Source organism: Panthera tigris, chromosome F3 (genome assembly GCF_018350195.1).
Source record: "Panthera tigris isolate Pti1 chromosome F3, P.tigris_Pti1_mat1.1, whole genome shotgun sequence".
NCBI lineage: Eukaryota > Metazoa > Chordata > Mammalia > Carnivora > Felidae > Panthera > Panthera tigris.
In genome coordinates this window covers 8543478-8570189 of record NC_056678.1, presented here as the reverse complement: position 1 = coordinate 8570189, position 26712 = coordinate 8543478, and the positions used below count along the sequence as shown (strand labels likewise).

The following is a 26712-nucleotide window of genomic DNA, read 5'->3' as shown; positions in this document are numbered from 1 at the left end:
AATAACATTTTTGCTATAAAAGAAGGATTTGGTTTTTATAATATCAAACCTTGAAAAAGCCAAAGTTGTAACTTGAACATTGTTTTATATGTATTTGGTTAAAGTGTTTATTTTTAAAAGGCTAATTAGCTAAATGGTTATAAAACTAAGTTTGCAAACTTCTGCTAAGTATTTCCTATTGCTGAATGAATAATAATGAATAATGTGAATAATAATGAGTAATAATGAATAATATTTGTCTATTCTTCAGAAGTAAACAGTATCTACTATATTTTTCTTGCAGTATATTCTTTCTATAAGCAGAGAAAATCTAAACAAGGAGCTGTTGACTGGTAAGTCCAATGCTTTATTCAGTTGTCACTTTCAGTAAAGCACGTAAGCCTAACCCTGTTACGTGATTCACTGGGATTTGCTTACTATTCCTTTTCATGGGTTATTCATGGGTTATTAAGGGCAAGGCTATGTACAATACAAAGTCCTTGAAAAGTAGTAGTGATGCATCCTCTGACATCTCTTTTTCATCTTGTCACTGATCTAAATAAAAATCATTTGTTCAACACACGTTGAATTCCTATTGTCTTTTCAACACTGGAATGAATGAATGTTCACCCTGAAGAACTCATGGACTAGAGGAACAACAGATACCCTCGAATGATTTGCAAAAAGACACGATTAGCTCTTCACTATAGAAAGATAAAAAGCAGTAGTTGAAGGCTGAAGAGGGCTGCAGTCTTCAGAGTATTATGATAATCCCTGGGTGCATAAAGCCAACCCTGAACTTAAAGCCAGAGCACAGGGGCCAATTTGTAGGAATTGTAGGAAACCAAATAGCAGAGGGTGTAGGAGGTTGAAAAAGAGGAAGGCATAAAACATACCTTGAGGACTGTAATGTGTTACAGACACACCCATTAATGGAGAAGCCACTGGATTGCAAATTAAACTTGCAGCATGGATGATCAGTTCAATCACTTGCCAGGTAGCCCTTGGCCATAACAGCTTTTTCTCCTCTTCAGTATTTGTGCTAATTAGATTCATTCCCTGCAGAACATAACACTTGAGTAATTCTATCTTTTTTTACATTTTTTAAATATGAAATTTATTGTCAAATTTTCCATACAGCAGTCAGTGCTCATCCCAAAAGGTGCTCTCCTCAATACTATCTTTTAAATCAACTCCTCTCTGTAATCCAGCAGCCTCTGAGTTCTGGAGAGCAGAGTTTCTACATGATTATCTGTGTTTCTCCCCACCCTTCTACCCAGAATGATTCTGCAGTGTTTCTGTTGAATTGAATTGAGCTGGCAGGAGGTGTGCTGGGAAGATCACTCTAGCTGATTCACCACGGACTTCAGAAATAGGGCTCAATATTCTTCTTAATTTTACTTCTTGACTTACATTTGCAAGACCATCTTTTGGATGGGTAGATGGGGGGGGGGTAGGTGGCTAGATATACTGATATTGATCTCAAGAAGCCACAAAACAGCTTTTTAAAAAGTGGTATGGCCAACCTAAGACAATCTCTTTAGAGTATCTCTGAATTTATTAAGAATGAGAGCACTCACTGAGACCCCGGGAAGTGTGTTAAGTGCTCTATAGAGCACTCTATAGATGCTCTATAGCGCATCGATTTTTATAACCCTCCCAACAGCTCTGTGAGGCAGGAACTCCTTTTCCCTCAGTTTGACAGGGGAGGAGGCTTCTCATGCTCCCCGTACAGCAGCCCACACTGCTAATAAGTGGTAGAGTCTGTGCTGGAGCTGGATCTGTTACTCCAAAGTCCATGCCTTTATCTCCTAGAGTCAGTGCCTCCAATATTACACGTGAAATATCTGCTAGCAGTAGGAGCTACAACCTGGGAAGAGCTGATCTTGGTGGACAGACCAGAAGCTCCCATACCCGGTTTTCCTTGGGAACGTTCTGCACAGTGTGCAATTTCATAAATGCCAGAAATATGTGAATAAAGTGTACATGAACTTTCTCTTTTTTTCATTTCATTTATTTTATTTTTATTTTATCTTTTTTTAATAAGTTTCAAGTTTTTATTTAAATTCGTTAGTTAACATATAGTGTAATATTAGTTTCAGGAGTATTTAGTGTTGCATAAAATACCCAGTGCTCATCACAAGTGCCCTCCTTAATACCCATCATCCATTTAGCCCACCCCCCCCCCCCCCCGGGCCCCGCCGAACAGACTCTCAACCTCTAAACGTTGTTTGGCATATAAACTCTTTCACACAGCTGCCCTTCCTTTACACAAACATGTGAGCTGCCAGCTCCATGTGCAAACAGTCCCTCCTGACTGCACAGCCTCCCCTCTGAAGGTGTGGTAACAAACAACCACTGCATCTCATGTAGGATAGTTTCATGGTTCACTGTCCAGGGCCGGGAGGGAGGGGTTTGTTAATAATTGTTAAGTAAAGCAAGCAGGAAAAGGACATGCAATCAAGTAAGTTTGATAAATCCTGCATGAAACAAGTTTTGAAAGTTTTCTTACAGTATTTCTCAGGGCCTTTATTCAGCTAGTCTGCATTATGGATTTTCTAGGGCAACACTGTCCAAGATTTGGCCACAAAGGCCAGCCACTTGTATAATTTAACATTTTATATTAACCACATTTAAAAGCCTAAAAAGAAACAGGTGAACTTAATTTTAACAATATATTTATATCCAAAATATAATCATTTCAATGGGTCATCAATGGAAGACAGTGATGCATGAGACCTTTTTTATTAGGTACTGAGTTGTCAAAACCCAGTGGGTGCAACACATCTCCATTTGGACTAGCCACATTTCAAGGACTTGAGCCACATGTGGTTGAGGACCAGGACCGCACAGCCTAGAAGTTCAGAGTGTTAGCATTTTTCCAATCACTCTGACCACAAAACAGTTTTTTTAGGGAGCATATTCCAGGACTAGTGTTCTGTGGAAAATTCTTTGGGATGTATTAGTGTGCACTTAAATAAAAAATAAACGTAATTTAATTTAATTTTTTCAAGCATTAAAACACACTTAGGGTTTATAAAAGATATCCTTAGTTGTTCAGATAAATTCTGATTTCTCCAAAGTTATTTGTCAAAAGATTTCTTAAACATAGGTAAGTAGATCTGACTTGTAGCTTTAAGAACAGTAAATAACCTATAATTATAGATCTCCTATCCATGAGAATTAATAGGGGCAAAAATCATATTTTACTGCTATGGCAAGAATATGATAATTCATTAATTTCTATAGATTGCTAACAGGCAAAATAAAAAAAAAGCACCAGAATACTTTGATTGTATTTATTGAGAAGTTTTAGATCTTCTTACTCATTTTTTCCCCTCAGTGTTCCAGTGTTTGATTACAAAAAGAAATTAGTATCAAAATCTACATCTGTGACTTGACTCAGAAGTCTAGAGAACTACTAAAAAGAGATATAGAATGAGGCATAGCATGAGAAGAGGAGTTTGGCTGAGTATTTGTAATCACAGAATCAGAAATTAGAGGCAAATTTTAAAATATGTGATGCCTGCTTCTTTTCCAGGGTGACAACCATCACAGTAACGTAAGAATTTGCATAATGGAATTAGTTGTATTTTTTCGGATGAGGATAGTTGATTTGTATTCATCTCTTTTACTACCAAATTATCCTAGAACATTTGCCAAATAGTTGTCAAATTACCACTTTGTGCTAATTCATTATTACAGTCTTAAGAATAAACATCTCTATCATTACTGTTCTCAGGAAATAACAATTTCAATTTCATTAAGTGAAATAAGAATTGGAATTTCATTTCCATTTGCTCATTTTCTTTGTCTCCTCAGCTGTTGAGAAATACCCCAATGCAAAGGTGCACTTTGGCCACCGGCTGTTGAAATGTAATCCTGAGGAAGGAAGGATCACAGTGCTTGGGTAATCAGTGGTCTTGACTGCAGAGGTGAAGGGTTAGAGCAGTGAACTGTATCAGTAAACTTTGTTCTTTGGCTTCTTTGAAAGATTTAAATGATCACTAAAAGGGACTCAAAGAAACATCAAAAACCAGCCTTTGGATGACTTCTGAATACCAACACAAGTGACTCTTCTTGATTCTCGTGCGGGCTCAGCATCCTACCATGTTCCACACTGGTAGCCACACTCTTCAAACGCTCTCTGCCCTGTGTTCCCTCTCCTCTTTCTGGAAACTATTTGCCTCTCCTTGGCTGCCTCTATGTCCTCTAAAGTTCCTAGCTCCGTGTCCCATCCTTGGGACATGTCATGGATTCCCAGTCCACTCAACCACCACTTAAAAATTCCCTTGGCTAAAATGAACCTCCCTAGCCCACGCCTCTGTCTCCCCTCTCAATCCTTCTTTCAGTACTAATCCATGTTAATGTTCTGTTAAACACCTTCACAGGCACCTCTTGCCATGCTTTCAAACATATCTTAAAACTTGACCATCTATTTCTCTCCAAGCATGTCCAGTCCTGACCTCCTTAATGTCGTTAATAATTAGAATCATTCTTGTGTGCCCTTTTCCTTACTTTCTCCCATTAAATCTATGACCCTGCCCATCTTTCTTACTCCCTGGTTGGCTTCAGAGCCTATGTCTTTCTTCTGAGGCCCATGGTCCCTGGGTTCTCACACTTGCACACGCAGGCTACTGCAATCACCTTGTCCTCTCCTTGTCCCCTCCCCCCTGCACTCTGCCTCCAGTTCAATACCTCCAGTGCCAAATGAGTTTTCCTAAATTACCACTCTTTATTCACCATCCCCTCAATGGAAAGTTATTTTCTCTTTTGCCAGAAGAATGTATTTAAACCTTTTGTCTTAACGTTAAAAATTATCTTCTTCTCCTCCCTCTTTTCCTTCCCCATATTGTACTCTTTTCTTGAGCTTGTCTTCCAATACCCTCCACTCACGCTAAACACACTGTTCCTGGCAACTCCTGTGCCATCTCTGCCCTGGTCCATCCCCTCCCTCACTCTGCCTTCTTCTCAAGACTCTTCCTTTGTGCAGGGGACTCAAGCCTTAGTCACATTTCAGTGGCCTGGCATGTCCTTATTAATTGGTGTAGTGGTGTTATTCTCATTCTCATGAGCAACACCACCATAGAGGTGAGGGTTGTCATCTTTACTCTATAGCTATCAACTCTAAGCTCAAAATCAGATATGTACAAGTGAGGAGGGGCCCCCTTGAGTTGCTACTTTTTATATCCAAGAAGAGGAACAGCATCATTTTTACCACTAGATTTTTTTTTTTTGGATGGTTCATTTTATTTTTCAGATCTGACAAAGTTCCCAAAGATGCCACTTATGACCTCATTGTAGGATGTGATGGAGCCTACTCAACTGTCAGAACTCACCTCATGAAGAAACCACGCTTTGATTACAGCCAGCAGTACATTCCTCATGGGTACATGGAGCTGACGATTCCACCCAAGAATGGGGATGTAAGTCCTTTCCCTTCTTTGGCTTCTTCCCATAGCCCTCCTGCCCCTTGGACTAGTGAAGATGCATATTCTAGTGCACTTGTTCTCAATAGCATATTTGGATGAGTTCTGAGGTCTGCTATAGTCCTTTGCAAAGAATAATAAGTTGGGTGTACAAGTATCCCTTTAATATAATTTTGGGGATCCTGGATGGCTCAGTCAGTTAAGCATCTGACTCTTGCTTTTGGCCCAGCTCATGATCTCATAGTTTGTGGGTTCGAGCCCCTCATTGAGCTCTGTGCTGACAACCTGGAGCCTGCTTGGGATTCTGTCTCCCTCTCTCTCTGCCCCTCCCCTGCTTGCATTCTCTCTCTCTCTCTCTCAAAAATAAATAAATAAACATCAAAAAAAATAACATCACTTCTCTCCCTTGCCTTCAAGATATGCTTTTTTGAGTGGTCAGGAAAGAAGAGGAATTACAGCTACCCTACTGGGAACACAGAGGGAATTTGTCTGACATAATAATGTCATTTTTCTCTTTTTTCTTGGTAGAAAAAAAGTGGGTCAGGAATCATTCTGTATACTGACAATCCAGAGTTCTTATACTCATGATTATACCAAGTAATGATTATTAAATAAAATGAATAGCAAGCTAATGCAAAGAGATTTTCATTGCATGTTTTCTCATTTCCTGGTTCCCAGGTTAAAACCTATGGGGCTTGAGGCAAATACATCATAGCTATGTTTTATATTGTCGTAGCAAATAAATGTAGAATCTTATTAAGGGAAGTTAAAATACCAACAGAAGCAATAAGGATATTGGCTTATAGGTAAAGATAAGTAAATAGCACAATTTAAATTTGAGTTACATAAAGAACATCTATTTTTAAGGTATTTTTAAGATGTAATTTATCCTATCTGAAATTCACACGTCTATAACATAGCTAGTCAATTTGTGATAGTGCTATTATATACCAGGTATATACCAAATTGTATGAGCCAGTCAGATCTATAATATATCACTAAATCATTGTTTTCCTAGTTCTTCCTCCTGGTCAGAAAAGTATTTAGTAATTCTTAAGTGCTAATTTTACATTTTTCAGGTGAACTTTGTTCTCATGGCCCAGGATCTGATAATTCTGTTTTACAAGATAATAGGATTCTGTTAAAAATTGTCCCAGACTAGGGGCCCCTGGGTGGCTCAGTCGGTTGAGCTTCCGACTTTGACTCAGGTCATGATCTCACGGTCTCTGAGTTCGAGCCCCGTGTCAGGCTCTGGTGCTGACAGCTCAGAGCCTGGAGCCTGCTTCCGATTCTGTGTCTCCCTCTCTCTCTGACCCTCCCCCATTCATGCTCTGTCTCTCTCTGTCTCAAAAATAAATAAACATTTAAAAAAAATTGTCCCAGACTTCAGTGGAATCAGGCCTTTTAATGTAGATTTAAGATAGCCATTTATTTTCTAGGTGTTCATATTTAATAGTGATAATTATTGGTTAACAAAAACTCACTGCTTTAATTTAATTTTTTTTTAATTTACATCCAAGTTAGTTAGCATAAAACTCTCTGCTTTTAAAGAAGAAACACCGTTCTGACATAGCAATGGGACCCAGGCATGGGAGCATTTTAATATGTCCTCAAAATAATCTCAGGAAAACTAACTTCCTTCCCTCCCTCCCTTCCTCCCTCCCTCCCTTACTCACACTTCCTAAATTCCTTCCCTAAAACACTGTCCATTTCTGCCACCTCTGCTTTGCTCAGCAAGTTTACCCCCGCCCAGAAGCCACTGTCCTTCTCTTCTTATCCAATCAATGAATCCTTCCATACTTTTAACCACTTCAACCCCACAGATGTCTTACCTGCCCAGCTTTTATTTCCTATACTTCTACCTCAGCATCTGCCTATTCACCTGTGCCATAACCTGAGGCCAGACAGTTATGTACTCACTCATTTCTGTGTCTGTGTGTTGAGCTTTCTTTGAGCCTCTGAGATCAAAAGCCAGGAAGAAAGACACAAATAACTCCAACAGAGTGTGAAAATGCTGGCTAGGAGCCTAGGCTGTGCTTTATGTGTTTTTACCATGTAAGAGACACACATGGCAGGTGCTCCACAACCTTTGTAAAAAGTAATGCAAACTCAGAATGGTTGGAAATTGATTGCATGTTCTTATGTATATCATACCCCCGGGAATCTCCAGAATTTAGGTCGATAGATATGCCCAAGCAATCAAAACTCAGGCTCTTACTGGGTTGTCATAGGGTCAGTAAAGAGAGCAGATTTCTGTAGGAAAGAAGTGATAAGAAGCTTGTTTGTAAAATTTTATTTTTCCCATGAACTGTAAACTTAGGACCTTTCCATTATACAAATAAGTCCTCAAATAAGGTGAAAAATAAAGTATAAAGATATTACACACACATATATATGTACATATACATACATAGTTTGTATATGCATATATAGCATGCCCATATATATGTATGTGTATAGGTGTGTTTTTGTGTGTGTGCATGGAAATAGAGAGAGAGAACATCTCACAGTATGTTCTTAATTCTTGATTATATCTGGTATCAACTATATCTGATACCACCTAAGTTATATGAGTTTGTAAAGTCAGGACAGAAAACATTTTTAAGACCATTTCTACTTTATTTATTTATTTTTTTATGTTTATTTTTTTGAGACAGAGTGTGAGTGGGGGAGGGGCAGAGAGACAGGAGGACAGAGAATCCGAAGCAGGCTCTACTGACAGTAGAGAGCCTGATGTGGGGCTTAAACTTAGGAACAGTGAGATCATGACTTGAGCTGAAGTTGGACGCTCAACTGACACCACCCAGGTGCCTCGCCAGTTTCTACTTTAAATAACAGTAGATGAGGGGCGCCTGGGTGGCTCAGTCGGTTAAGCGGCTGACTTCGGCTCAGGTCATGATCTCGCGGTCCATGAGTTCGAGCCCGGCGTCGGGCTCTGTGCTGACAGCTCAGAGCCTGGAGCCTGTTTCAGATTCTGTGTCTCCCTCTCTCTGACCCTCCCCCATTCATGCTCTGTCTCTCAGATAAATAAACGTTAAAAAAGATTAAAAAAAAAAATAACAGTAGATGTGCTTATCATCATGTGTATGATACTATTTGAGTTGCTATGGAAACAATTATAACATAAGCAGAAACAGTTTTATAGATGTGCTGCATTAATGCCCTAATCAAACATAAATATACTTTTTCCCTACAGTATGCCATGGAACCTAATTATCTGCATATTTGGCCTAGAAATACCTTTATGATGATTGCACTTCCTAACATGGTAATACAGAATTTGCCAATATAATTTGTATCTGTAATTAATGTTTTTCACTACATACTTTCGTATTTTGCATGTATGCCTAAATTCTTTTGTACTTAGCATATGTATACCTAACATTATTGTTTAGTCTCTTCAGTGATTGCATCATTGCACCTTTGGGGTTCTTGAGGAAAAACCTGAAGGAATTCCAATTATTTATAGTGGAAAGGAGATTTAATATATATAAATGATAAACGATAGATTGTGGATGGTGGTGCCTGTCATCTCTCCCAAGACGGTGTACGAGGAAATGGTGTGCAAATAAAGTCAAAGAGATTCGGGTTCTACATGAGGCAGGACTTCCAGTCTTTGAGGTCTCTGGGACATTGGAATATGCATTATCAAAAAAGAGCATGGCTGTTCTTCCATTAGACCCTAGAGACATTTTTTTTTTCATTATATATCTGGCTCTGTATTTCTCTAGTTGGTCTATTTTCCCTTGGTAGCAACACTGATGCCCAGTGCCTCTTAACACCGTTTGAAAAGGAGAGAGAGAGGGAATAAGTGGGAAGAAATTCAATCCAACCACTATTCAATCCAACGTATTAGTAATCCAAGGAGTGTAGTATTGGCTCGGTGAAAATGGCTGAGGTTTACCATGTAGAAATTCTAATAACTGAGAAGCTGGGGAGTAGCTGGGACTTGGTGGGGCTTTTCTCTGGGAATGAGGTTTGGGAAGGATGCCTTTCCTGTCTGCCTGGACATTCCTCCCAGGTGCCCCTTGGCCACAGCAAGAACCTGAGGTTAGGGCTCCACATAGTCTCTCACACGCTTCCTCTTCTTGCAGAACAAATCTTTCACATGTACTTTGTTCATGCCCTTTGAAGAGTTTGAAAAACTTCTAAGCAGCAGTGATGTGCTGAATTTCTTCCAGAAGTACTTTCCAGATTCCATCCCTCTAATTGGAGAGTAAGTTTCAAGATGTGCAATTGTGCCTTTTGCTCCACTGTTTTGATTTATTCAAGATTCAAATAAAGGTCATGCACCTTACTTCAGTTTGGATTAAATGTGACTGATCCTGATGTGACCTGGACAGGAAGCCTGCCTTCGGTCAAAAGTCTAAGTGGGCGTTGTGCTGTGAGCAGGGATTCTGAAAACCCCATGCCATGGTCAACTTTCCCTGAGAAAAACAAGTAACCCATGTCCCCAGGCCTTTCTGCCTCCTGGGCAGGCTCTCAGGTCCCTCCCAGTTGTGCTGCAGAGCTGGGCTGTGCCTCCCTCTGCTGGTGGACACACAGGTCCAAGGCCCAGCAGATGCAAGTCTCTGGTTCCCCATGTCTTGGGGCCCTCACAGTAACATGGTAATAAATAGCAGTACCTGCCCCAAACGGTTGTTGAGGACTGGAGGAGTTCATGCCTATAAATCATCTGGCACAGGACCTGGCTCATACAGAGCTGCCCGACTGGTAGCCAGCTTGTTAGCTGTCTGGTTTATGACCCATGGCCCCTCTGGCCCCTGTCAGCGCCACCCACCCCACCGGCATGTCATTTGGTCTCATTCTGCTCCCACCGTCCCTCCCTTGAATCCAGTCCATTCTCTGCCTCCACCAATGTTTTCGTGGAGGCAGCACAATGGTGCAGAAAGCAAGATTTAATGCTGCTTCTGCCCCTTACTCCCAAGCCTCAGATTTCTTATCTTTAAAACGGGCATCAGGATATCTACCTTTCGGGGCAGTCATGACAATGACATGCACTATGTAAAAGGGATGACCCACTACCAGCCCAGAGCGAGTCTGTTTAAAACTGTCAGTTTTCATCCTTAGCTACAGATTTGGTGTTCACTGATCCCTCCTCTGATGTTGAAGAGAAATCTCCACATGCTGCAATTTTAGTCCTTATGTTTCCTGGTTATTTCTTCCTCTCCAAACAGACTTAAAATTCTTGAGGGTAGGAGCTGTTTTTCTACTTACAGCTGCCACAAAACCTAGCTGGATATCAATTGTCCGCTTCCAAACACACATAAATTAGCACTTCATTTTAGTCTTGGTTTGGGTTCATGTGGTTTAGTCAGATGCACAACATCTTAATTTTTCCAGAAAAAACTAAAACACACCAGAATAGTTGAAAAATTGCATGACCTAGGCACATGATAATAAAATCTCATGGCACATAACACACACATATTTCAAATTATTAAAATGCAGTCAAACCTATTCTTTTTGTATGTGATTAAGATCGTTGCAAACAAAACAGGTAAATGGAACAATGAGATTTCAGGAACTAGGAGAAACGTCGGTTTCTCCATTTCTCGTGTTCTTCCTGGCATTTTTTTTTTTGTGTGTTTCTCAATAAAATGCAACGGTAATGACGTCAGTACATCTGAAAGAATTACACAGGGTTTAACACCCAATCTAACATAACGGTTATGTTCTGATTGTTTTCCTCTTAAGGCAAGCCCTGGTACAAGATTTCTTTCTGTTGCCGGCCCAACCCATGATATCTGTGAAGTGTTCTTCTTTTCACATTAAATCACACTGTGTGCTGATGGGGGACGCGGCTCATGCCATAGTGCCCTTTTTTGGACAAGGAATGAATGCAGTAAGTCCTTTCTCCCAAAGTAAGTCTCTGACATTTTCCTGGGTCAGTCTCAACTGAAAAATCTTAGCTAAGAACCATGTCTGTAACTATCCTCACCTAATCTCTGACAAAACAATCAACTCCACAATCCTGCCAACGGTTTAGATTGATCACTAACTATAGTCAAGCCTTGGATTGCTTGATCCAGTAATTTCATGCAGGAAAGAGCATAAAGCTTAACATGGTTTCTATGCAGTTAGAAAATGTATTGATAGCTTGAAATTTGAGAACTCGCCTGTCAGCAATTCAAGACTTAATTAATTTTTTTTTCTAGAGATTATGCCTAAGTATATAAATGTTAGGCTCAAAAAAAGAAAAGAGCCCAAACTGTCTTTTGTTTTCTCTACCTTTTCTTTCCAAATGAAAGGAAAAAGCATTTGACAGAGTTGAATAAAACTACGAGAGATTCCTGAGTGGCTCAGCCAATTAAGCATCCAACTCTTGATTTCAGCTCAGGTCATGATCTCACATTTTGTGAGTTTGAGCCCCGCATCAGGCTCTATGCTGACATCGAGGAGCCTGAGATTCCCTCTCTCTCTCTCTCTCTCTCTCTCTCTCTCTGTCTTTTTCTCTTCTTCTCTGCCTCTCCCCACTTTTGCACGCGCTTTCTTTCTCCTCTCTCTCTCTCTCAAATACATAAATAAACATTTAAAAAAATTTAAACAAATAAAACTGAAACAGATTTGATGTTGAATACTATTGCTTTCATGGAAGTTTCTAAAAAATATTTCAGGAAAGAACTAGTGCTCAAGTATTAAACATTAATTTCAAGGAATCCTAAAATGATTATCTAGACAGACAATTATTTTGTGTATGTGTGTTTGATAACTATAGCTTTATAATCACAGCCTTCTATTGTTTCGGTGATTGAGATATATTTCAAGTATAAGTAGGCTATAAATCTAATCAATTATAGTTTTCCACAAAGTAGTGGCAAACATTTTGTTTTATAAAAACATAAGAACATACCAATTTTAGTAAGCTGGATAAGGGCCCAGGCTCCGGCAGTATGAGGCCCAATTCAAATCCTGTCTCCAGGATTTATTGCACTATATTCTTGCACAACTAACTTAACTACTTTCTTGTCTGTAAAATTTGGTTTTCAATAGTGCCCATATCATAGAGATTCTTGTGGAATAAATTAATTAAGTAAAAAATTTAAAAGTGTTATTATTTCAGCCTATATGAAACATTACATCCCTAAATTCCTGCAGCATTAATAGTCTATATAGCTGATAAGTATCTTTATTTGCTTCAGATGTAATTTCTATAATTGATGTGAAATTTTTTTTAATATTTACATATTTTTATATTGTCAGTAAAACTATCATTTGAATTCCTAGAAAGCAGGAAATCTATCTTTTGATTTTCTTCTCTCCACTTCGTTTAGCGTACAACCTTATTAGGGTTCATTTTCTGGACTTCTTGACATTGGAAGTTTACTTTAATCTTGGCTTAAGGGAACTAAATTAATATGTGGGTTCTATCCTGTCATTAATTGCTCTAAATGTGAATCTTAAAGACCTGATTAGTTTAAATGCGACTCGAATATTCATGGTAGAGCAATATAATTATTCTTGCTTCTTAAAGAAGCAATGGAATCCTTCAAAATTACATGAGTAATTTAAAATTTTGGTCAAATTCCAAATCATTGTAATCAATACGCACCAGGCAAAGACAATCCATCAAGCATGAAGTTGATGGTCTTTTATAATTGTAATTTAATGCCAAGTGTGACTAAGCAGCTGTTGTGCGCTGGTTGAAGGTAAACATCCTATGAATTATACTCACTGACGGAAAGTCTGTTCTAATTGCTCAGAAGCTTTCATTATTTCCAGGTTAATTTTTTCCATTTTTTCTTATTTCAGGGCTTTGAAGACTGCCTGGTATTTGATGAGTTAATGGATAAATTCAATAATGACCTTAGTAAGTAAAATTTTTCAAATGGACATGGACTAGCCCTATTGATTAATTGTGGACCTATTTTTGACCCTGGATGATCACAAACCCTTGATACATATTTCCTGTTCAGGATTATAATTTTTCTATTACCAGCCTGTGCCATTGTTGCCCATGTCCAGACAAGGAACACCCAGAGAAACAGGGAAACAGTTTCTTTTAAGGTCTGTACATGGAGGCCTGTGCAGTGATCCCCACAAACAACATAAAAGCTCCCAAGACCAACGTTTGGCCAAGATATGCTCCTTGTTCTCCCTTTCCATGAGGAGACCCGAACCTGCACCTCTTACAGCATGCCCCAGAAACACTTTTAGGAGTTCCAGCACTTTCTTGCATGTTGCCTTAGCAAAATGGCAGCTTCTACTTCTATTTGCCTTTGGTTAAAGCTGATTCCACCAAATATATTGATGTGACAGAGACTGATGCCTAAAATTTTTATATGTAATGTTGAAATTAAATTAAATGTACACCATTTCATCTGTAAAAGAAGTTGCAAACAATAGCCTGAGACCTGGATAACTTTTACTGCATCTCAGAATCACATGGTCTCAAAGGCTATCTCCGAATTTAAACTTGTTTCAGGTAAGGGATAGATCCAGAGAACTGGCTTTAAACCTACATCCAGATTCCAGTCCTGACTTTCCAACTTATTAGCTGTGAGACCTTTGGAAAGTCATTCCAGCTTTTTAAAGTCTCGGGTTTTCTTTTTTTTTTTCCATCTGTAAAGTGGGGACAATAATACCAACTTCAGAGAGATGTGAAGATGAAATAAAATGATTTGTGTAAAGCTTTAAAAATAAAATCCTGGCACAAAATGAGTTCACAGTAAATATTTGCTATGGTGTTATAGGAAGTCCTTGGACACTGTGTCTGGATCTGAAGACACTAGAGGGTCCAGGGTAAAGTTCTTCCAGTTTTCTGCCTTCCTCGTTCAGTCATCTTGCTCAGATGTTCTGGATCCAGAGGCATTTATTTTCTTACCTCCCTTAGCCCTGGTGTGATGGGTCTGCATATGATAGGGCTGATAGAGGGGATGGAGGGTTCCTATATCAGAACATACTGTCAACACTGGTTTTGGTTACTGCAGAACAACGATCAAACAGTACTGATTATGACAATGATACTCATAACTAGCATTACTGGACATTTCATATGTGTTGGGTATTTTGCTATGTTTTTTAATCCATTTTCTCATATGGTCTCCATGGAAAACATGGGGCAGGGGTACTATTCTTGTTCCTTTCTTACAAATTTAAGCTTAGAGATGGTGAAGTGACTTGCCCTAAGTCATATAGCTACAAGTGGTAAAGCTGGGACTGGCAACCAAGTTCTCTGACTTTTGAAATGGCATCCTTAATAGCTAGCGTTGATTGGCCATGTGGGAGTTATATTAGTCATTAATTTATCAAATATTTATTCAGTATTTACCTTTTACCACGTTAAGATTTCAGACATGAGGAAAATAGGAGGCCTCCTCCGGGAGATCACAGAAAAATGATGGAGCTGATGGTTAGCTGATAAGGTCGCTTAGGCACAATGAAACAAATGTGCATGGGGTAGCAAGAAAGGACAAAAAGGAGAGTAGCAGATTCTAAGCAGGTCTGGGGTGGTCACTGACAGTCATTTCTATGAACTGCTGTCCATTCTTAAAATAAAAAAAAATAATGATTTGGTAACCAACAAATATATTATTTTAACTTGTCATAAGTTTTATTTAATCACAATAGGTAATGCCTATTACTATGAATGTGTTACTATTCAGTATTCATAGATAATTGGTCATTCAGCCTGATCATCCAATGTTCTAAAAGATTAGAGAGAACAGTGGTAGAGTATACACCATTTAATTTGATCGGTGTAGAGGCCAGCACATTCTTACAGACTATAGTGGAATAGATGTATTATTCAACTTGGTTGAATGTATTTCAAATTGGTTGGATGTATTATTCAACTTGGCTCCTAGGTGTGTGTCTTCCTGAATATTCAAGATTGAGAATTCCAGACGACCATGCAATCTCAGACCTGTCCATGTACAATTACATAGAGGTGAGTGAGGAGGTTGGGCTCCATTCCATGTTAAGTGTACTCTTATACATGGAATTGTTGAATCACTGTATTGTATACCTGAGACTAATGTAACACTGTATGTTAATTATACTAGAATTAAATTTTTAAATTTTTTAAAAGAAAAGACTATTTGTTAGAATATCAGTGAATGATCTCATCATGTTAAGTGCACTCTTAATGCCCTTCACCTATTTCACCCATCCCCCCCCCCACCTCCCCTCTGGTAACCATCTGTTTGTTGTCTGTAGTTAAGAGTATGTTTTTTGTCTCCTTTTTTCTTTGTTTTGTTGCTTAAATTCCACATATGAGTGACATCATATGGTGTTTGTCTTTCTCTGACTGACTTATTTCACTTAGCATAATACTGCCTAGCTCAATCCATGTCTTTGCAAACGGCAAGATTTCATTCTTTTTTATGGCTGAGTAGTATTCCATAGTATATAGATACCACCTCTTCTTTATTCATTCATCAGTTGATGGACACTTGGGCTGCTTCCATAATTTGGCTATTGTAAATGATGCTTCAATAAACATAAGGGCACATATACCTTTTTGAATTAGTGTTTTCATATTCTTGGATAATCCCAGTAGTAGAATTATTCATTCATATGGTAATTCAATTTTTAATTTTTTGAAAAACCTTCGTACAGTCTTCCACAATGGCTGCACCAGTTTTCATTCCCACCGACAGTGCATGATGGTACTTTTTTCTCCACATCCTTGTCAACACTTGTTGTTTCTGTGTTTTTGATTTTAGCCATTCTGACAGGTGTGAAGTGATATCTCATTGTGGTTTTGCTTTGCATTTTCCTGATGATGAGTGGTATTGAGCATCTTTTCAGGTGTCTGTTAGCCATCTGCTTTTCTTCTTTGGAGAAATGTCTATTCATGTCTTCTGCCCATTTTTAATTGGATTATTTATTTATTTTTTGGTGTTGAGGTATATATTCTTATATTTTGGATACTAACCCTTTATCAAATATGTCAAATATTGCAAATATTTTCTCCCATTCAGTAGGTTGTCTTTTAGTTTTATTGATTGTTTCCTTTGCTGTGCAGAAGCTTTTCATTTTGATGTAGTCTCAATAGTTTATTTTTGCTTTTGTTTCCTTTACCTCAGAAGATCTATCTAGAAAAATGTTGCTAAGGCCAATGTCAGAGAAATTACTGTCTGTGCTCTCTTCTAGGAGTTTAATGGTTTCAGGTCTCACATTTAGCTCTTTAATCCATTTTGAGTTTATTTTTGTGTATGGTGTAAGAAAGTGGTCCAGTTTACTGCTTTTGAAGATAGCTGAGCAGTGTTCCCGACACCATTTGTTGAAGAGACTGTTTTTTCCCCTTTGTGTATTCTTGACTCCTTTGTCAAAGGTACATTGGCCATATAATTGTGGATTTAGTTTTGAGCTTCCCATTCTGTTCCATTGATCTATGTGTCTATTTTTGTGTCAGTGCCATACTGGTTTCATTACTATAGCTTTGAATTATATCTTGAAATCTTGGATTGTGATACATCCAGTTTTATTCTTCTTTTTCAAGATTGTTTTGGCTATTTGGGGTCTTTTGTGGTTCCATAAAAATTTTAAGATTGTTTGTTCTAGTTATGTGGAAAATGCTGTTGGTATTTTGATAGGTACTGCATTAAATGTGTAGATTTCTTGGGGGTAGTATGGACATTTTAACAATTTTTGTTCTTCTAATCCATGAGCATGGAATATCTTTCCATTTGTTAATGTCGTCTTCAGTTTCTTTCATCAATGTTTATACTTTTCAGGGTATAGGTGTTTCACCTCCTTGGTTAAGTTTATTTCTGGGTATTTTATGATTTTTGGTGAAATTGTAAGTGGGAATGTTTTCTAACTTTCTCTTTCTTCTACTTCATCATTAGTGTATAGAAATTCAATGGATTCCTGTATATTAATTTTGTATCATGCAACCTGACCAAATTCATTTATCAGTTCTAGTAGTTTTTTGGTGAAGTCTTCAGAGTTTTTTATATGTAGTATAAAGTCATCTGCACTTAGTGAAAGGTTTACTTCTTCCTTACCTATTTGGATGCCTTTTATTTCTTTTTCTTATCTGATGCTGTAGCTAAGGACTTCCAGTACTATGTTGAATGAAAGTGATAAGAGTGGACATCCTTGTCTTGCCCCTGATCTTAGGGGAAAAGCTCTCAGTTTTTCACCATTGACTTGGATTTTTCATATATAGCCCTAATTATGTTGAGGAATGTTACTTTTATACCTACTTTGTTGATGGTTTTTATCATGAACAGATATACTTTGTCAAATGCTTTTTTCTGCATCTATGGAAATGATTATATGGCTTTTATCTTTTCCCTTGTTGATATGATGTATCACGTTGATTGATTTGTGAATATTAAGCCACCCTGCAACCAAAGAATATATCCCATTTGATGGTGATGAAGGATTTTTTAATGTACTGTTGGATTCAGTTTGCAAGTATTTTGTTGAGGATTTTTGCATCTATGTTCATCAAGAATATAGGCCTATAGTTCTCTTTTTTTAGTGGAGTCTTTATCTGGTTTTGGTATGAGGGTAATGCTGGCCTCATAGAATGAATTTGAAAACATTCCTTCCTCTTATATTTTTTGGAATTTTTTGAGAAGAACAGGTATTAACTCTTCTTTAAATGTTTGGTAGAAGTTGCCTATGAAGCTGTCTGGTCCTGGTCTTTTGTTTGTTGGGAGTTTTTTTTTTTTTTAATTTTTGATTCAATTTCATTATTGGTAATTGGTATGTTCAAATTTTCTATTTCTTCCTGATTCAGTTTTGGGATGTTATATGTTTCTAGGAATTTACCACTTCTTCTAGGTTGTCCAATTTTTTGACATCTAATTTTTCATATTTTCTTATAATTCTTTGTCTTTCTGTGGTGTCCGTTGTTATCTCTCCTCTTTCATCTCTGGCTTTGTTTATTTGAGTCCATTCTCTCTCTCTTTTTATGAGTCTCGTTAAAGATTTATCAATTTTGTTTCTCTTTTCAAAAAATTAGCTCCTGGTTTCATCTGTTCTATTTTTTTAATTCTTATTTTATTTATTTCTGCTCTCACCTTTATTATTTTCTTCCTTCCACTTTTGTTTGTTCTTTTTCCATTTCTTTTAGGTGTAAGGTTAAGTTGTTTGAGATTTTTCTTGCTTCTAGAGGTAGGCCTGTACTGCTATAAATCTCCCTCTTAGAACAGCCTTTCTGCATCAAAAAAATTTGGGGACCATTGTGTTTTCATTTTCATTTGTCTCTATGCATTTATTATTCCGTCTTTGATTCCTTGGTTGACTCATTCATTATTTAGTAGCATGTTACTTAACTTCTATGTATTTATGTTCTTTCTAGATTTTTTTTGTGTGGTTGATTTCTAGTTTCATAACACCGTGGTCAGAAAAGATGAATGGTATATGACTTCGATCATTTTGGACTTGTTGAGACTTGTTTTGTAGCTTAATGTGTGATGTAATATGGGGAATTTTCCATGTGCACTTGAAAGGAACGTGTATTCTACTGTTTTAGGATGGGTGTTCTGAATACATCTGTTATCTCCATCTTGTCTAATATGTCATTCAAAGCCATCCCTTGTTAATTTTCTGTTTGGATCATCTATCCATTGATGTAAGTTGGATGTTAAAGCTCCCTACTATTACTGTATTCCTACTGATTACTTTTTTTATGCTTATATTAGATTCTTTATATATTTGGATACCCCCATGTTGGTGCATAAACATTTACAATTACTTTATCTTCTTTTTGGATTGTTACCTTTATCATTATGTAATGTTCTTCTTTGTCTCTTGTTATAGTCTTTGTTTTCAAGTCTATTTTGTCCTGTATAAATATTGCTACCCTGGCTTTCTTTTCACTTCCATCTGCATGGTAAATGCTTTTCCATCACTTTACTTTCAATCTGTATGTGTCTTTAGGTCTGAAATGGGTCTCTTACAGACAGCATGTGCATGAGTCTTGCTTTTTTATCCATTCTATATCCTATGTCTTTTAATTGGAGCATTTAATACATTTACATTCAAAGTAATTATTAATAGGTATGTATTTATTGTCATTTTGTTGTTTGTTTTATGGTTGTTTTGTAGTTCTTTTCTGTTCCTTATTTTGCTCTCTTAACTCATGGTCTCCTAGCTTTTGTTAGTAATATACTTGGATTCTTTTCTCTTTATTTTTGCATATCTATTACTGGCTTTTCATCTGTGGCTTATACATAACAAAGTATGCATATATTTTATATTAAGTCTATATTAAATCTGCATATAAGTCTATATTAAGTTGATTGTCTCCTAAATTTGAGCCCATTCTAAAAGCACTAATTTTCAATCTTCTCCCCCTACCCCACATTTTAAGTATATGGTATCACACTTTACATCCTTTTATTTTGCGGATCCCTTGACTGATTTCTATAGATTTACTTATTTTTACTGCTTTTGTGCTTTCTACTTTTCTTACTCTTGTTTATGGTCTTTCTCTTTTCACTCAGAGAATCCCTTTTAACATTACTTGTAGGGCTGGTTTAATGTCATTAATTCCTTTAACTTTTGTTTGTCTGGGAAATTCATTATCTTTCCTTATATTCTGAATAATAGCCTTGTTGAATAGTGTATTCTTTGCTGGAAGTTTTTTCTTTCAGCACTGTGAATATATCATGCCATTCCCTTCTGGCCTGCAAAGTTTCTGCTGAAAAGTCAGCTCATAGCCTGCTGGGGTTTCCCTTGTATGTAACCATTTTCTTTACTCTTGCTGCTTTTAAAATTCTCTCTTTATCACTGTTTGCTATTTAGTTACTATGTGTCTTGGTTTGAACCTTATTTTTGGGGTGCTCTCTGTGCCTTCTGGATCTTGATATCCATTTTCTTTCCAAGATTTGGGAAGTTTTCAGCTATTATTCAAATAAATTTTCTGCCCCCTTTTCTCTCTCTTGTCCTTCTGGGATCCCTATAATACAAATATTATTGTGCTTAATGGTGTCACTGAGTTCCCTTAGTTTATTCCCTGTAGTGGATTTTTAATTTCAGCTATTGACTTCTTCATCTCTGATTGGTTCTTTTTTATGTTTTCTGTCTATTTGTTGAGGGTTTCACTGAGGTCCTCCACTCTTTTCTTAGGTCCAGTGAGTATCTTTATGATTATTACTTTAAAATATCTATTAGGCATATTGTTTATCTTCATTTAATTTAGGTCTCTTAGTCTGATTTTGTCCTGTTCTTTTATTTGGGACTTATTCCTCTGTCTTCTCACTTTATCTCACTCCCTGTGCCTGTTTCTGTGTGTTAGGAAAGTCAGCTACATCTCCTGTGCTTGAAAATAGTGGCCTTTTGAAGAAGAGTTCCTATAGTGCCCTGCAGTACAATGTCCCTGTTCACTGGCACCTGATACTTCAGGGTGTCTCCTATGTTGGTTGCCTGTACCCTGTTGTGGCTGAGCCATATTTGCCTTCAGTCCTGTCATCTGCAATGGCTCTCTTTGCCTGTTGTGAGCAGAGTTTTGTCACTGTGTTGTTAGTGGGCCAGTCTGGGGTTACCTTGGGCTTGAGTTGAGTCAGAACAGGTGTTGGCCAGAGGTGTGGTACCATCAAACTGCAGGGCTCTCTCCGTGTTTGTCCCCTGAGAAGCTATTTTTGATGGGCAGGGCTTGTAGTCAGATCAGATGTCTGCTCCCAGCCCACTGCTAGGGCTGCAGTTGGACTGGTATGTGTGGTTATATTCCTCTCTCCCAAGGCAGGAGTCATTTTGGAGTGGAGTTGGCCCATTGGGGCTGCTTGCCACTGCCAGGCTTTGGCACTGATTTGGAAGGACTCCTGCCAAAGGTGTGCTGGAGGGGGCGGGTCTACAGGAGAATGTGGGAGTGGATGTGCTCTTAGCAAGGTAGGTGGAGAATGTTGGTGCTGCCTTGGTTTCACCAGGTGTCCATGTGTTGAGGCTAGGGGACAGGGGAGGGAAATGGCATGCATCAGCTCTTTTTTTCTTGAAGAAGTCTCCCAAGGATACCTGCCCCTCCTGCATATGCTCTGAGATTACTAAATAAATCTTCACATATTTCCCAGGTATTTTGCAAACTGTTGCTTCTATGCTGTGTTGTATATCAGTGGGGATGTTTGTTATACTATCTCTTTAAGGGTGGGGACTCAGTTTCCATTCACCCTCTGGCTCTCCCCTAGTAAAGCCCTCTGATTTTTGAGGTGCCAAGCGTTAAGCCCCACTGACTGTAAGAACTCTCTAAGATAGGCCCCTCTGGTTTTCAAATCCAAATGTTATGGGGATGCCTGGAGTGGCTGGTGTAGGGTCTCCTCCTCTACCCTCTTTGTGCCAGCAGTGTCCCTCCCTCCTGCAGATAGTCCTGTGGGTCAGTTTGGCTTCTGGCTGTGTCTCTGCCCTTCTTACATTCTTTGATGTGACCTCTTCTCTACTGTGGAGAGTCTGTTCTGCCAGTCTTCAGTTAATTTTCTGGGGTTTTTACACTGATGTGGTTGTTATCTGGGTGTATCCATAGGACCAGTTCAGCCTAGGAACTCCTACTCTGCCATCTTCCCCAGAAGTCACAAATGTCCTTTAATTTTTCTTTGCCCCAGCCCCATTGCATACATGCTGAATGAGAACAAAAAGAAAACACACACACACACACACACACACACACACAGAGCATTCCCTACACATGCATGGATTGTGATAGTAGACAGTGACAATGACCCACACACATCATCTCCATCTACATTTTAGGGACATTTAGGAGGTAACAAAGATGAAAAATTGTCTGGTTTCAATCACTGATAAATTCACAGGCTTAAACCTTAAACATTTGGTAGAGCTAGTAATATGCTATTTTAATGAAGATATAATTTTTATATGTATTAATGTATTAACATATTTGGAGGAATGAAGAGATAGTAAATGACCTTACCATTCTTAACATTTTAAGTTGCAAGTTTAGAGTAGCTTTAAATATTCTTTGGGGCCTTATGCACTGAAAAAAATACGTATATATTAAAGATATTCATGGTCAGAAGATTAACACTCAGAAGAAAAAACACAATTACATTTTGAGCCAGTCACATGAAAAGCTCACAACAAATACTTATGGTTACACTTTTTAAATGATCAAATGAAAAAAATTTCAGGATAAATTTAAAGAAAAGAGTGTGGCTGTTTTCCTTCTTTCCTGAAGAGAGATAAAAATAAAGTGGACTTTAGTTTGAGCAGAATTATTACATACGTGGTGAAGGAAGTTCTATAAGATACCGAAAATCTTCACTGTTGTAACTTGCTTATGTCTTTCTTTATTTTTTGAATCTTACAGACATTTATTTTCTGAAATAAGGGCATCACTTATAAACAGAACTTATGATTAATAACAAATGAACAATAAAAAATAACAAAAAAAATTATCTCACTTTTTTTCCCTTCCCCTATGCTTATCTGTTGTGTTTTTCAAATTCCACACGAGTGAAATCATATGATATCTGTCTTTTTCTGACTGACTCATTTCGCTTAGCATAAGACACTCTAGTTCCATCCACATTGTTGCAATTGGCAAGATTTCATTCTTTTCCCTGCCAAGTAGTATTCCATTATATATATATATATATATATATATATATATATATACATATAATCTTCTTGTGTCCTTAAAAATGAGACAGGCACAACAGAATATCTGTTCTGAATATGGAGTAAGTCGAGAAAGACATACCTTCAAGGATCTCTTCTTTCCATGAAGAAGATTACAAATTAACCAGGAAACAATGACAATTAGTCAAATCTTTGGTCCCACAGACTATCCCCAGATCTGACTGAACAAGACTTTTGCTGAAATAGAGTTCCCATATTGCCCCTGAGCAAAATAGAGTTCTATAACATGTTTTGTGCAATTGCTCAACCTTTTCAAGGTAATGTCTTATACTTTTACTGAAAAGGATTGGAAATAACTGTTAAGGAAACAAGAATTTGACTACTTCGTGTCCAGATTTGCAGTGAATAGGAATGAAGTATAATAATAAGTTGTAGTAAATAAAGGCTATTCATTTGAGATATTCTTTAAGACTCTTACATTATTGCAGATGCGAGCACATGTCAACTCGAGGTGGTTCATCTTCCAAAAAACCATGGAGAGATTTCTTCATGCTATTATGCCATCTACCTTTATCCCTCTCTATACCATGGTAAGGTCTGGATTTAAGACATCTCCTCATTTTATTCTTCTGTTTATCCATTAAAGAATCACAAGAATACTTTTTAAACTTCCTTATAGGTTGCCTTCTCCAGAATAAGATACCATGAGGCAGTGCTGCGCTGGCATTGGCAGAAAAAGGTCAGAATAAATTGAAGTTCATAGTGGTATGGTTGTGATTCTTCAGGCAAATACAGAAATGATGTGATAGACACTAAATGTTTGCTTCCAAATAAAAACTGTCCTGGGCACACAGAGGGAAAAGTGCCTAATGAACAAAATTACAAAAAGAGAAAGAGAAAGAGGGAGAGAGAGAGAGTGAGGGAGTGCTTCTGAAGGGAAGAAATTCAAAAAAGAAACAGATGCTACTATTTCTAAACTTCTTACTTTATTTTAGCAACATGACTACTTTTATTTAGCAAATTGGCTTTTGCTACTGAAATGCTCTTATGGATTTAATTTGTAAAATTGGACAGAATTGAATCACTTATAAAACACAATCTAATTTCAATGTAATGCCATAGTTTATTTTGGGAAGTTGACCCAGAGATGCCACTAAGTAGACATTCAGATTTCTGGTCTTCAGATTTGGAAATCTAACAACTTTATTCATTCAACAAATGATTTTATTTAACATGTAGAGACAGAGCTGAGCATGGTGATGAATAAGCAACAGCCCCTCTCCTCATGTAGCTCAGAAGCTGGTGAAGACTGGTGGAGAGGCAGAGCTGCCCTGGAGGAGAATGGGAGTGGCCAGGGTGGGTGGGGATCCATGGGGCTGGAAGGCAGCCCACAGGTGTGAGAATGGCCAGAGATGCAGCTGGGATGGTAAGAAGGACCTCAAGGATTTTGAATATTATATTGAGGGAAGCAGGGAGACCAATGGAGGCTAATAGATTCAGGTGTGGATTTTAGAAAGATTGCTTTGCTGTGTGGAGCCTTGATTGGAAGAAATCTAGATTTATTCTTACAAAGATGAATAAAATAGGATCCCTGCCCTCAAGGAGCCAAAAGACTAATAGGAGAAAGACAGTGACGCCAATGAGAATGCAAGAAACTTAGTGCCAAGTCAATTCTCATGGAGACTTTGTGCAGGTTCTGAGCAGTGACTGAGTCATTTGTGGGTTCAGCACAGTACTCTTCTAAAATAACACTCATAACTCTTTTTTTCTAAACTATGTGGGGGTTTTTTCATGGCTATACACAGGGAGACTGCAAAGAACTCTTTATACAGAACACATGGACTCAGTTATTTCTGGGAATGGAGAAAGGACAGAGATAGGAGGAAAGCTCCAAATTCTAGACCTTACTGGTCATTGTAGGCCTTGACCTAGTGGTCATTCAATTAAATTGCTGTTTCAGGTTAAAGAATAAAGAAGAAATTGTATACTCCTTGGTTGTTTAAGAAGGAAGTCTTTTAAGATTTTAATCTCTGGACAAATGAAATGAGACTTCTTGCTGTTTTTACAGGTGATAAATAAAGGACTCTTTTTCTTTGGAACACTGATAGCCATCGGTAGCACCTACCTACTTATGTGCTCCATGTCACTGAGACCCCTGCACTATGTCAGAAGACCATGGGACTGGCTCACTTACTTCCAGAAAACAGGACCTGTTTTCCTGCAAACTCCATGGAGTCACTAAAAGAAATTCCCAATGTCATTAGCAGGTGACAGAAAGGTTCTGAAGTAGCAAATAGTTTAATTTCATTATAACCAAAACTAAGGATCAAAACCATGTTTCTATCATATTTAATTCACTAGTGCAAGATATATGCCAGCTTACAATGAAATTCAGTATAGAATTTCTCTGTGTTTGTTGAAATTATTGGAAAAAAAAAAGAAAAAAAAAACAACCCCAAACCACCAGTTAAAGTTGCAAAAGGCAGTTTTCCTACAACACTACACATAGGTGTGGTCATTCTAAATATAAAAATGCAATGACTAAGATCTCTTTCACTTCTCCAAAAGTAAAACACCAGAGGCCTTGAGGAAGACAGATCACATCCTTTCTTTAAAGGACATAAAGAAGGTCATGATAAGATTGACTCAACACCTAGGACTAAAAATTACAATTTGGCAAACATGTTAAGTTCACTTTTGATCCCCTGGATGGAACTTCTCCAACACAGAACTCAGATTCACGTACTAAAACTAGAAATGTAAATGAGGAATTTGGGGCACTCTAGAGAGTTACAAAATGAACAAATTTTACTTCACAGTCTTCAAAGGCCAGTATTACCTTTTGAAGATTAAAAAAGGGCCATTAATGCCATACTAAGTGAAGACTAAGAAGAGTTTTATTTACAAATTAAATAATATATACAACAGAGTGGAAAGGAAATAAGGGAAGACAGTTTTCATAGAAATTACTCCATTTAAGACTCCCAGAAGCAGTTTACTAACTTGCTATGGCAGAGCCAGCAATAAACTTGATTTTGAAAATTTCATTTAGTGAAAACATTTTCTTTGGTTCTTCCTTCTTCAATAGGCCAACTGAATTACTTAGAAGTCTTTCAAACGTGATTAGTTATGTAGATGCTCCACTAAGTGGGATAGTCACCCAAGAAATAAAAACTAGGCAATACAATAAAATGATTCAGTTTCTGTTTTACATTGTCAAAGAAACCTTTGAGTTCTAATAATCCATGTTAAGTCTAAACAATGACTTATGGGGAAATGGCCTCTTTACTGACACTGAGCATTGATTGTCCAGTAGACTGATTGAAGAGCAAAAGAGATTAAATAATACACTTTATGAGTACTGCTTTACACTTACTTTCACCCCCTTCAAATTAGGTTTCATTTTTTGCTTGGAACTTCTTTTCTAAACCCAAAACTCTTGGCAAAATTGTGGCAAGTTGTTAAAAAGGATAATCTGGCCAAGTTATGTTTGAAATGAAACAGATGGAGATACCTATCTGCCATCAACACATCCTTCTTCATGTACACCCTCTGATAGTGTATGATTTCCTAGATGCTATGATTAGCTTGAAATTCACCATCTTTGCTGTGTGCTTTTTAATAACTCTTCTAGAGCTTGCTTAGCAGCATATTCATCTGAAACTCATCTTTATCATACTGCATATATGGCAAGTCTTTTGTTTTGGAGGAAGCCAGGGCGCTGAATTTCTTTGTCACCCTAGAATTGACTCTGATAAATTTGATTGGTCAAACATAGGATGTGACAGTGATTAGGATCCAACACTACAGA

General features: G+C 37.7%; 1 protein-coding gene across 1 annotated transcript in view; it reads left to right on the top strand.

Moving 5' to 3' along the window:
• KMO (kynurenine 3-monooxygenase) overlaps nucleotides 1–25941 on the top strand; it is a 37610-nt gene extending 11669 nt beyond the window's left edge. Inside the window, 12 exon segments of the mRNA XM_042976846.1 lie at nucleotides 284–332; nucleotides 3802–3889; nucleotides 5240–5405; nucleotides 8605–8676; nucleotides 9503–9624; nucleotides 11106–11253; nucleotides 13161–13218; nucleotides 15215–15297; nucleotides 23390–23491; nucleotides 23581–23640; nucleotides 24970–25101; nucleotides 25104–25941. Coding sequence (XP_042832780.1) covers nucleotides 284–332; nucleotides 3802–3889; nucleotides 5240–5405; nucleotides 8605–8676; nucleotides 9503–9624; nucleotides 11106–11253; nucleotides 13161–13218; nucleotides 15215–15297; nucleotides 23390–23491; nucleotides 23581–23640; nucleotides 24970–25101; nucleotides 25104–25172 — 1149 coding nt within the window. The 3' untranslated portion in view covers nucleotides 25173–25941.
• The last annotated feature ends 771 nt before the right edge of the window (nucleotides 25942–26712 follow it).